Genomic DNA, 12,868 nt, shown 5'->3' with positions numbered 1-12,868 from the left:
TTTAGTAGGAGACTCAATAAGCATTTGTTCTAGTGTTGAATGGAACACAAATATGTATTCACAGAGCTGATGATGACAATTCATAAAGGTCTTTTTAGGGAACAAGCGTCATCAGGTGTATCATCATTCAAATAAACCATGTGTTGCGAAAGGTCACACACCTCTGAGATAAGATATTTTTGTGTGTGTGTGTTTGCAACCTGTGTAGTCTTACACCATAGAATTGTTTCTTTGTTTCAGTATGAGGCCAAACATTTTCCTGGGAGTAGCAGAAGGATCAGCTCAATACAAAAAGTGGTATTTTGAGACGATCATAGATCAGGTGGATCCATTTCTGACCCCGGAACCCACTCACCTGCGTGTTGGTTGGGCCTCCACCTCTGGTTATGCTCCGTACCCTGGTGGAGGGGAAGGCTGGGGAGGCAACGGGGTGGGTGATGATCTTTTCTCTTATGGATTTGATGGTCTTCACCTATGGTCTGGTAAGTGTTTGCAGTCATTGACTTCTGTGAGTTGCGCTATACATTGTGCACTTGGGTCCGTTAATAACATACACCTAGTATCAGTCTATCAGTTGTTAAGTACATGTTTTCACAACAAGGCATTGATCCACATAGTCTGCTGAACATTAAAGTAAATAGAAACAACATTCCTTGGATAGTTAAATATTCATACAAATAATTCTTGAACCATGTCAAATAATGCTCCATTCATGTTTTCATATGACAAAAGTGTGCATCGATAGAAACATTGGCCATTACCAGCATTTTAATTGTATCTTTAGCGTGTATCATGTTTTGCTTAGGTTTTTAGCTGACCGAAAGAGGTTCTGATGTTTAGGATACGTGACTTGTAGTCGTGTGTAGTACTAGTTCTTCTAACGGTTCTTACTGTCAGTTTTACTTGCTATAAGAAAAGTACAAATGGCCGTGCTGATAGCATTACTAACACAAAACCAGCGACCAGTGGTTACTTGTAGGCTTTAATATGTCGACCCCTGCTTATCATTTCTCTCTATATCATACTCCAATCTTTACCGGCAGGGTACATAACACGGTTTCTTTGAGGCTGCGTTCTTTGAAATGCCAGCTTAGTTATGTGATTAATGTGTTTAAGAATTGGAATGCATCTGTGTCCCACGTCTGCCACGTGGTGGGATTACAGTGGAGGGCATTATTCATGTTCTAACAAGACCTAGTTTCCTGCGCATAAGCCAGCAGCACTAAAATATAGCAGGTGTACATCGCATGATCTATACTTCGTTCAGCGGACCAGGGTTCCAGATTCCATACAAATAATGACAAAGGATTCTATTCTGTGGGTGGACGGCATGTAACTTGTAGGTAACCGACAAGCAGTTCTTCTATTTTTGTGAAGCTGCAACTCTTCAGGTTCGCCACTAACCGCATTAGGTATACGTTTTTTCTTTTCGAGTACCTAGGAACACTTCAGTTATAATTCTACAGCTAGAGAGCGACCTGCTGGTTACCCCTGCACTGACATGACCTTATTACCTTTGACTTTCATGTATATGGCACAATTTTTATAAAAATTTTTTGTTTAAGTGGAGCCTATAGAGAGATAGCGTCTGGGACAGGCACCCCCTTCCCATTCTATGTGCTTTAGTAATTTATCATATGTATGTTCTGTTTCTGTATTGCTTCCCCTTAACGTGTAGTTATTTGTCTGTACAGATTTGTGTGCAGGTATGGCATAAAGCGGTGTACATACCTACACATACACTTTATCATTGTCATAACGTTTTGTCTGTAGGCCGGGTACCCAGAGCTGTGGCCTCAACTAATCAGCATCTTCTGGCGTCGGATGATGTGGTGAGCTGTTGCTTGGACTTAGGTGTGCCCAGCATTTCATTTCGTATTAACGGGCAGCCGGTTCAAGGCATGTTTGAGAACTTTTACACGGAAGGCCTCTTTTTTCCGGTAGTGAGCTTTTCTGCCGGGGTCAAGTGAGTTTATTTTATGAGACTTTGTATGTTCTCTGTCACAACATCTCAGGTTCCTCGCCATCTGTCCTACATCTGTTTGTAAACCGTCTGTGTCGCCTTTACCTTGCTTGTTCACCAAAATACTGTAATTGTGAAAGAGATCTATAATTAGCGAATACCTGCTATAAAACCACAGTTGGGGGTCACTAATGTTAATGCTTTGCCAGTTGTGAAAACTGAATGAAACACAGCAGTACCGGGCTCACTTTGTTCACTGCCGTCTGTGGCCAATTGTATGGAAGGAATATGTGCAAATGCAATGAAATAAAATGAGAAAACAGAATAGCCTCTTCACCAGAAAAACATCAAAGAAGAGTTAAGAAAAGCTTCACGCCCTTAGTACTTGTAGAAGGAAAACATGGTGCTGTGTATTGCACAGAACCTGTTATGTCTTCACAAAAGGGCAGACCAGGTCTCTTTACGGCTTTCAAAACAGAATCTCGAGCCAATCATCTAAGAAGATTGTCTGTTTCTCCGTCTGGAGAGGAATCTGCCTTTCAGGCATCCTAGAATAAGCTTTGAAGCAACCATCAGCTTCCAGCAGAGCCTGATCTCCCTCAAAGCTTATTTTTATCTTCTGCCACCAGTAGCTCATTTTGAGAAATGCATCTTCTAGAAATGGCGAGACACTCCGGTTGCCTAACATATGATGTCCATTGTATGGAAACAAAATAAACAATATATTAATAGTCATCACTGTACGGGATGATGAACAAGAACTGCAGTTACCTGTTAAAAGGTCTTCTTGTTCTGTTTCTTGTAGGTAATGACATCTAGTCATTTAAAAATTGTATGTATAATGTGTTGGTGTGTCTTAAAGTTTTGCGTGTTTCTAAAATTGTGTAATCAATTTGTTCAGCTTCTTTTTGCAGTCTGTAGTTGAAAAATGTAACATCGCATTTTAGGGTTCGTTTCCTTCTTGGTGGACGCCATGGAGAGTTCAAATTTTTACCACCAGCTGGCTATGCCCCATGCTATGAGGCCTTACTTCCAAAAGAGAAGATGAGAGTGGAACCTGTGAAGGAATACAAGAGGGATTTTGATGGAATTCGGGATTTACTTGGCACAACACACTTCCTTTCACAGGCTTCCTTCATACCTTTTCCCGTTGACACCAGCCAGGTAAATTAAAAAAACAAAACTAATACAGAAATTGGTTTATTTATTGGTATATGGATATAGAGATTGACCTCTTATAGTATACATTAGTGTTTTGAATACTTTTTCTGAACTTATTTTACTTGGCAAATCTTCACATTAATTGTAAGTCTATCTACTTAGATTGTTTTACCTCCTCACCTTGAGAAGATCCGAGATAAGCTTGCCGAAAATATCCATGAGCTGTGGGGCATGAACAAAATTGAGCTTGGTTGGATCTACGGCAAGGTAATGGAATGATTCCGTGTTTGTGTGTGACAACAAAACTGGCTGACCAAGCTGTGGATGTTATGAGTGGGGAGAGGCGAAAATCACAATGGCAGGCCGAAGGGTGAAGCAATGGCGCTGCCACAAAGCAAGAGCAACCCTGACCCGGCAAGCGTTTTGCCAGGAAAGCCGACTTCTTTGTGGAAGCCGGAGACTTTGGAGGACTGTCCGAAAATTTTGTTAAATATGTTACACTGTCTGTATTCATACTGCAATACCGCTGCTTTTGTAACACATTTTCTCTCCTGTTCTTGAATGATCCGTTATCTCTGTATTGCAGAGCTATGCTTCCTGTAGTCTAGTCGGTCTTCCCATTAAAAGATATATATATTTGTGTTGTGTGTGAATAGACTGTGTAACACCGTTTTGTTTTTGTACAGCTGCGAGATGATAATAAAAGACAACATCCTTGTTTGGTAGAATTCTCTAAGCTACCAGAAACAGAGAAGAATTACAATCTGCAAATGTCCACCGAGACACTTAAGTGAGTTTGGATCCTCTTTTTCTCATAACCATGCGTAGCCCATGCATTTTATGATCAGTTTAAAAATATACTGCTTCCTAATCATGCATCCAGCTACTTAATTTACAAAGCGTTTTCAGTAAAATAATAGCATACAAATAAGTGGTAATGTTTATTTTCTTCCTTAGTTCAGTGCAGCATTTTAATCAACAGACAATATGGCTTATCCAGACCTCCACCATCAATGGAGGGTTGTTGGGGTGGCTGCCATCAGGGGGCGCCACAATAGTGTGTATTTGTTTTTTTGTTTCCTAGGATAATAGTTATAGTCATATTGGTCTAAGAGAAGATAAAGTATTTCGTTAAATGTGATATCATTCATTGGGCCAAATTAGCAGATAGGCCAAATGATTCTAGGTTTCTAGGTATGACTTTTACTTAAATGCTTTGTCCACAAGGGCTATTTGTGTCACTCTGGCTCCAGCATGTGAATTAAGCTCTTTGTGCCTCTGATCATACTCATGCATGAGTCTCTGGAAATATAACATAGTCTGATATAGATGTTCTTCTCCACAGAACTCTCTTGGCTCTGGGATGTCTCATTGTTCACTCAAACCAAGCTGCTGAAGAAAACCTGAAGAAAGTTAAACTCCCTAAGAAGTATGTGAGACAGATCTACTTTTACCAAAAGTAACGTAAAAAGTAAATGCAGAGACATTAAAGGAATGAAAATAGTCTCAGATAATGTTGCCAACCTGACCTACCACGTTTGTTGGCTTGTGAATGAACATCATGTCATCCGTATTGCTTACTGTGCTTTACACTAATGGCACGGTGGGTACAGCAAATCTCTCCATCTGCTGGTAGGCTCTGTCTTCTGGGATCCAAGGGTTTTGAGGAAATAATTCATAAAATACCATAGTAAATAGAATGCCTTTTATCTTTTAATAGAAATAAATAGATATCCCTAGTGTATTCCTGCTTATGAGGACAATTTTCTACTGGTATTAGTCGAAGCAAAAGCAGACATGAGTAGTCAACATGCAGACATGATGCCCTGAGCCCGCTATCTTCACTTACGTTTCTGTTATTGTTATTAATATTATTTTATATAGCCATTGTAGTCCACAGCGCAAGTATGTTAGATATATGTGCACAAGTTGCGTAAAGAAATCCAGTTCCAGGTTAACTAAGTAAATATTTTGTATTCCAGCTACATAATGTCCAATGGCTACAAACCTGCCCCACTGGACCTCTCTGATGTTAAACTGTTACCAGCACAAGAAGTTCTAGTTGATAAACTTGCAGAGAATGCACACAACGTATGGGCAAAAGATAGAATTAAACAAGGATGGACCTATGGCATTCAACAGGTAAGATGTGCACAGGAGTTAATCGTTAAAGATCATCCGATTTGTTTTTGTGTAGAGTGGAATAAATGCAGGTACCTACCGTTTCTCCATTCTTTATTTTTCTAATTCACGCAAAACAAAGATACAAGCCCACGGCATTACCAAATTTACCTCCACAAAATTAACATAATCAAAACAATTCTTTTTAAAACCATTTATCTTGTCCTTAAACGTATCTGGTGTATATCACCTTTCCCCTGGTTGCGAAACCAAATCCCTTTTCATTGTAATATCGTTTACTTCAGTGGATTGGCCCATTCTCCTAAGACATAGAAATCTTGTCTGATAGAAAACTTTATGACCCTTGCCTATACAATGCGGTGACAGAGTTTGATCTTAACTTGAAGAAAACACACATGCAAAATAAATGACACCAATCCAGCTTAGATTTGGAAATGGCCGCGGCATCCATTTACCTAAATGCCGCGACATACTTTATTGAGAAAGACAGACAAATATCAGATAAATGTCAAAATCCACATAACCATTTTAATCCTGCCGTAGGGTCCCCTAATGCTACTATAAACTTTGTAAAACAAAGGTTATCCACAGCAACCACCCGCCAGGTACCGCTGGTCATTCTTCAACACATCGGGTCGGGTTTAAGCCGTGTCACCTACTGGCGTCACCATTAACCAACTTTAACTCTATCATTGAACCAAAATCCAGATATTAACCCAGATTTTCCCACCTGGCACTTATAAGGGACCCTTCAGTGCACGAACAACCTTGAAAATATTCCAACAGGGCGGGAGGTAATCTTCACACAGCAGGTAATAACACTCTGTAGTCTTCACTGTAGAGAATAAGCTGTCCCTAAACACTGCCCCTTTATATAGTAACATTGGCGGGAATATTCCTGCCATCGAGTGGACCCAACCCTAAAGCCCTTACCGTACCCGGGGTCACCCAGAGGGCATTAACCCCCCAACATCCTGACAGGGGGATGAGACAGGAGCACCTTCATTAATGCAGGCAGGGTCATTGAACCCCTTCTGCTAAGGGCTACAGGGGTCCCTTTATTGTCAATAAAGTGTAGGAAAAAAATAAGGGCTTTACAAATAAAGTGCAAAAATATATCAAAGAAATATATATTTACTCTCTTTATATATAGGTATATATAATTACCATTTTATCTGTTAATGCCAGAGTGAGCCAATATGTCATGTGCATTTCTATTATTGGTCTTCTTGCTGCTTTGATTGAACCTTAAATTTAACTGTATATGTCCTTTAGGACCTAAAAAACAAACGAAACCCGCGCTTGGTGCCATATGCTTTACTAGATGAACGGACTAAGAAATCTAATCGAGACAGTCTGCGTGAAGCTGTAAGAACATTTATTGGCTACGGGTATAACATTGAGCCACCAGACCAAGAAATCAGTAAGAACTTTTTCATTTTGTATTACTTTTGATGTGTAGTGGGGCTAAATCTACACATGACAGGGGAGGTTTTGGACTATCGATACTTTTTATTTTACCTGCTAACGGTGTCTCACTGCAACTTTAGGTTAGACCTACCTTATCCTCAGCAGAGTCCTTCATTCCAAGTCATGCTAGTGTGGATCCAAATAATTGGAGGTCTGCTGTGAACAACATTTCCATATGCATTATCCAAGCTGTTCACAGTATGGATATATAGTCCTTTTAAAACACACTAAGTTTCTATTGTTTATTTACCTACAGCTGACCAAATGATGGAGCGGGTCAGCATAGATAAGATTCGCTTCTTCAGGGTGGAGACGACGTATGCTGTGAAAACAGGAAAGTGGTATTTTGAGTTTGAAGTGGTGACTGGAGGTGACATGCGTGTCGGCTGGGCCAGACCTGGATGTAGACCTGATGTCGAGCTCGGTGCAGATGACCAGGCGTTTGTATTTGAAGGAAGTAGGGTGAGAACCGTTTCTTCTTCTCTTCTTTAAATAACTAAGGAAATTGTATACGCAATAATGGATATGTTCATACAATAGACACGATGAATAGTTATTTTCTACGTCATATATTCAGTGTATTGTCCTTTACAGTTATGACTGTTTATTGAATACTAAAGTTCTCCTAAATATGTGGGCTACTTGACATTTAATCTTAAAGCTACAAAATAAATCACAAAGAACATGTCAAGAAGTCTGATCACATATCTAGTCACCAGGGCAGATTGGCACTTAAAGATCAAAATGTATTAGTGAAATGTAGCCATCTTTTATGGCTGCCAATTTGTCTTGGGTCAGAAGGCAGAAGACATGAAAGGATTTAGAATGCACTGAAAATATATGCTTTAAGATTGTGTTAGGGATACAGGCCACAGTTTCAACCACAAAGCTTTTATTTCAATGTCAATAAAGCAAGATTAGAATATAAGTGGTGAGGCGAGGCATTACACCCTGGCTGTTATGTAAAGGGCATATGGGGAACTGGTTTGTTCATACACCCATTACTCAAAACAGGGCCAGTGCTGGAACATGGGAAGCTCTTTCTTTGGTCGGAACTGGCAGCCAGGAGACGTGGTGGGTTGCATGATTAACTTGGAAGACAAATCTATGATCTTTACACTCAATGGGGAGATGCTCATCACCAACCAAGGGTCCGAACTGGCATTTGCTGACTTTGAAATCGAGAATGGTGAGTAATAGCTTGCAATGTGTTTAACTATACCTGGGACCTAGAAGTGCATGGTTATGCCATGTTAGCCCTTGGAAAAGAAAAGTAAAGTTGATGCCTTTGTTGGCTTAGATTATGCCTGAAAAGGGACCTAAAAAGTCTTGAAAACTTGCAACCCAGTGCAGTTCAGTTAGCTAGTAAAGTATAATCGTAGTTGTTAAGTGGCCCCTTCAGTCTTGCTGTGACCAAACTTTAGTGTGGCTTATGTCTTGTTAATTGAATGTGTGTAACAGACATAAAGCTCTGTGTGTTTTTATGAAGTTGTGTAAGATTCCTTTATGCATGAGGCACTGGGGTTATTAATCAGCAAGAAAGCTCAGATACAATCACCAGCATTGGATGTGGCTCTTATCCAGGTGGTGATCAATTCAGTAGCCGCACACAATGTTCAATCGTTACTCTGCATTAGTAATGAAATGTTTCAGGGATGGCTACTCAAGAAACCTGGAAGGCTTTTTAAATCCAGGCGATATCCAGCAAATGCAGCCTGCAGCTCAATAATGTCTATGTATTTGATATTTCATTTTTATGTCCAGTTTTAAATAAAATTACAATGCTGATTTATCGCTGCTGTGAGGTCACCATTGGTTTAATGCCAGCCAGTTCTTCCTGCTGCATTAAGTAGCATAGAATGTGTAAAGTCTTTGTAATCCCATTGCATATTGATACATTTGCCCTAAAGCAACAGTATGGTAAGGTAATATCTTCATGTAAACAACAAGTCAGTGGCGACCCTCTTATTTTTTGGTCCCTGTATGATGCATAGTTTAAGGAGACTTTGAAGAAATCTCACTCATTTCACTACACATTATTTGGGGCTAAGCAGAAGCAGAAGCTGATTGAGACAGGACCTTCCTAATGTCTAGTGAAGTGAAAGAGCTCAAACATAACTCTTCAGAAAACTCTCCTTCCAATCCTCCCTTTAGTGAATAGAGTCCATTGCATGTGCACGAATGCATTTGTGTTATGGGGTAGAGTATACGGATTACTTCTTTTGCCCAATGCAGCATTCAGGCAAGGGGTGCAGTTTAGGCTGATGTGACTGTATCATTGGAAAATTAGGATACATAACGCGGCATTGTTTATAAAAAATACTTGATATTTAATGTACCTGCTTCTTCTCTGAACTATGCAAAGCGCTCAGAAAAATAACTGTTTTGAAATTCTTCCATGCTTCATTACTTCAAACCGAATTAGGTTGTGATCAGAGGCCCAAGGAATTGCAAGTGGCTGAATCCATCACACTAATGTGTTCTTTTAAGAATTTATATCAGGTCTCTTCATTTTAATCTTAGAAATATGATATTGGACTGCCTTGTTGCATCAGAAGCCAACAAATTAATTGCTGTTCAAAAAGATATATGTATATTGTACGTAATTTATTCTTTAATTAGCAAATGGAGTTGGCTAATTCAGACCTTGGCATGCAGCAAACTATTTTCCTAAAGATGTCATCTCTCCGTATCCACTGGTGCTTTGGCTCGCTGTAATAAACCAGCTCTGATCTGCTACCAAGAAGTTCCAGCCACTTTAAGTATCATTTTCTTCTAGCCGGCAGCTGTATAAATTGCGACTGGTTCTTAAAGAGCCATGTGCATTGCATGCCTACACATTACAGAGAACCATCAGAATGTTCCTTAATTACATTTGTACTCTGATGATATGTCTGAAGACCGATTCTTACAAGATGTCTTCGTAGTGTTGTAAACCTTTAGGGCGAGATCCAGTGCAGCATCTTCTCGGGGGTGGTAGGACGTGACTACCCTTTGTAGAATACAGGAAATAAGTCCGTCATTGTGTTTTTTTATTAAGATAGAGACAATTTACAGTCTTGCTTTTGGTAAGGCAATAAAGAGATTAGTTTCCACTGAGCTTGCCATCTGCTCTACCTTCCCACATACACTGGTTTTCCCTTCCGTTGTGTTCTGTAGGTTTTGTTCCTGTATGTTCCTTGGGATTGTCTCAGATCGGACGTATGAACCTGGGAAGAGATGCCAGCACCTTCAAGTACTACACAATGTGCGGACTGCAGGAGGGTTTCCAACCCTTTGCTGTCAATACGAACAGAGATGTTGCCATGTGGTTCAGCAAACGCTTACCCACTTTTGTAAATGTGCCAAAAGATCATCCTCACATAGAGGTAAAAACTCGTTCTGTGTGCTGATGCCCTAACGCACCCACCCGCCGGTAATGTTTCCTATCACCAGGGGGTTAATGTGACAGAAAAACAGCTTGAGATTCCACACTTAGAACTTACCTAGAGTTCTCCCATTCTGTATACTGAGTACTATGTAATCTTGCATACACACAACCAAAATCAGATGTTTTTTTCTTAACTTGAAAATGCTCTTTAAATATTATATTATATATATATGTGTATGTGTGTGTATATATATATAGAACTCTATCCCCGGTATTCACTCCATAAGGACACTTTTATAATTGTACACTGCAAATGAAATATGTCATTATTTTAGGGAGGACATGGCTCTGTGGCATTTTGGTACTCTGGCCATTGATAAAATCATGGGAGGATTCCTACCTGCACCTGTACATACGATTGTTACAGGGGTTTACGTTCTGCCCCTCCTTGGGATTTTGTCAACAACAACGATATTCTTGTGTAAATTGAGTAATATAGAGGTCTAATCAATGAGAGGGAAGGTGTATATGTGTTGGGGTTTAATTTTGGCTCTTCCCCTAGCTAGTTGAGATTTGTATTTATTACAGCTCCATCCAATATGACCTGTGCTTACTACAATCAGAGAACACATTTATTATACTTGGAACTATGGCCTGTGTTCCGAAGGTTGATGAATTAGGGGGAACCTCATTTGCTGTCAGTAGGACCCACTCATGCTAGGGAGATTTCAGTCATTTTGATATATTTTTCATTTTCAGGTAACAAGGAAAGATGGGACAGTAGAAAGCCCTCCGTGCCTTAAGGTCACACACAAAACATTTGGTACCCAGAACAGCAACGAGGATATGATATACTGCAGGCTGAGTATGCCTGTCGAGTTCCACTCTGCATTCATCGGCGATGAGAACTTCCCCAAGAGGTAGCCTGCTGCTGGATTTTGTTTTCCTTCACATTATAACATATTGTTACTGCTTGAAATGATTTATTCCCTGTTGGTTCGCAATTACTTTTGTGAGTTTGTATCTGTTCAAAATTTATTTTTACAAGACTAATGTAATGCTGTAAATGTTTTGTTAAAAGAATTCCCTCTATTTTGCAGAAACCAACTTCAGGAAGCAACTTCACATACTACTACAGTAAGTATTCAACTATTTTGTTCTTGTGCAGTTAACTTTATTCTCCAGTCATACATAGGCCCGTTTCAGTTATGAACACAGTATTCATTAGCTGTGTCTTATAGGATGATACCCTCTCATGTGCATGCATATACATACACTGACCAAAAACGTGTGGACACCTGACCATCACACCTATATTAACTTGTTGGACATCCCGCTTAGCTGCCGTAACAGCTTCCACTCTTTGGAGTGTTCCCATTCAGACAAAGGAGTGTATGTGAGGTCAGGGTTGGGCAAGAAGGCCTGGCCCACTATCGTGTAGACTTCCACAAGCCTTGCCCAGGAATGGGGCTCTTTGCCGACCCATGAATACTTTACTAACTTGAAAAACAAATGCACAAGGAGTGTATTGATTGAGAGTCTCAGTAAATAATTTTTTTTCTTATAATCCATTGTGTGTTGCATTTCCTTGCAGTCTTATTATTACTCTGTGAGAATATTTGCGGGTCAGGACCCATCCTCAGTGTGGGTCGGATGGGTGACCCCAGATTACCACTTTTACAGTGAAAAGTTTGACCTGAGCAAGAACTGCACTGTGACTGTCACTTTAGGGGATGAGAGAGGAAGAGTCCACGAAAGGTAAAAAAGGCAATCCTTTTGCGTCCCTCGATTCTAGACATAATTTAAGGCCCTTTTAACAGCTGTCTGCTTTTATATGTTTGTGAGGTTGTTATACTGGAAACCCTGACGTTATTGAGAACAGCCTTATTGGTTCCACTGAGCCTAGCTACAGTTTGGCAGTCATGCATTACAGCGAACTAGCTTCGGTTCAGTCACTTAATCCAATATTGTTCCACTGGAACAATGTAAACCAGCATTTCCACAGTTAATATGTTAATATATGTACCACGAAAGACTCACGAAGGTGAGAATGTCATTGGGTCAGTGGCTAAGAGACCGAGGAGTGACTGACCAAACAGCCTGGCTCTGGGAAGCTTTGGGTTCAGCAGTAAATATGTAAATCACGTAGGTGATACATATCATATGTATATGTACACATCAACACACATACACGTTCAGCCATTGGTCATATGTTGTTTGCCTTGCTCTTTCAGTGTTAAACGAAGTAATTGTTACATGGTTTGGGGAGGTGATCTTTCCACCGGCTCCCAGAGGTCCAGCCGCAACAATGTAGATGTTGAAATCGGGTGCCTTGTGGACCTGGCCACTGGACTGCTGTCATTCACAGCTAATGGGAAAGAGCTTGGAACCTGCTATCAGGTATGGTCTTTGTTTTCATCTGAAACCACGAACGGTTATCTTATGAAAATAGAACAGAAAATGTAAAAAGTATTACATTTGCTTTGTATTTGTGTTAGTTGTGCCCTACGAAGGGCCTGATTCCCCTCAACACTAGGTTCTTGCCTTTTTCCGGGCCGGTGTAGGAGGTTCCAATTCTAGACATTTAGTTCCACTCTGCTCCATTCCATTTTACAGTTTTTCTTACGGTAGACGATAGCTTTACAAACACATAATTGACGGCAGATAGACTCATTCGCCCCAACTCTTTGGCTGATTTTTCCTGTTGTCAGAGTCAAACCTTAATGAGTCTTTGGTCTCACCTTAGATTCAGGAGCCATATG

At 40.2% G+C, this 12,868-nt stretch overlaps 1 protein-coding gene and 1 long non-coding RNA gene across 2 annotated transcripts in view; one reads left to right on the top strand and one right to left on the bottom strand.

Annotated features, from left to right (window-relative positions):
- RYR3 (ryanodine receptor 3) overlaps positions 1–12,868 on the top strand; it is a 185,999-nt gene that overhangs the window by 63,588 nt on the left and 109,543 nt on the right. The window contains exons 18-32 of the mRNA XM_053474626.1: positions 241–482; positions 1,774–1,966; positions 2,911–3,127; positions 3,287–3,391; positions 3,811–3,914; positions 4,470–4,553; positions 5,107–5,266; positions 6,542–6,689; positions 6,993–7,198; positions 7,751–7,925; positions 9,896–10,104; positions 10,866–11,026; positions 11,207–11,243; positions 11,701–11,864; positions 12,341–12,506. Of these exons, the coding sequence (XP_053330601.1) occupies positions 241–482; positions 1,774–1,966; positions 2,911–3,127; positions 3,287–3,391; positions 3,811–3,914; positions 4,470–4,553; positions 5,107–5,266; positions 6,542–6,689; positions 6,993–7,198; positions 7,751–7,925; positions 9,896–10,104; positions 10,866–11,026; positions 11,207–11,243; positions 11,701–11,864; positions 12,341–12,506 (2,371 nt within the window). The remainder of the gene's footprint in view (positions 1–240; positions 483–1,773; positions 1,967–2,910; positions 3,128–3,286; positions 3,392–3,810; positions 3,915–4,469; positions 4,554–5,106; positions 5,267–6,541; positions 6,690–6,992; positions 7,199–7,750; positions 7,926–9,895; positions 10,105–10,865; positions 11,027–11,206; positions 11,244–11,700; positions 11,865–12,340; positions 12,507–12,868) is intronic.
- The window catches only part of LOC128504543 (uncharacterized), a 33,815-nt gene continuing 30,701 nt past the window's right edge, over positions 9,755–12,868 (bottom strand). The window contains exon 4 of the long non-coding RNA XR_008355469.1: positions 9,755–9,945. This is a non-coding gene — a long non-coding RNA (uncharacterized LOC128504543). The remainder of the gene's footprint in view (positions 9,946–12,868) is intronic.

The sequence above is a fragment of the Spea bombifrons genome, chromosome 9, assembly GCF_027358695.1.
Source record: "Spea bombifrons isolate aSpeBom1 chromosome 9, aSpeBom1.2.pri, whole genome shotgun sequence".
In the NCBI taxonomy this organism is placed as follows: domain Eukaryota; kingdom Metazoa; phylum Chordata; class Amphibia; order Anura; family Pelobatidae; genus Spea; species Spea bombifrons.
The sequence above is the reverse complement of the archived record's forward strand: the minus strand, read 5'-3'. Positions and strand labels throughout refer to the sequence as shown.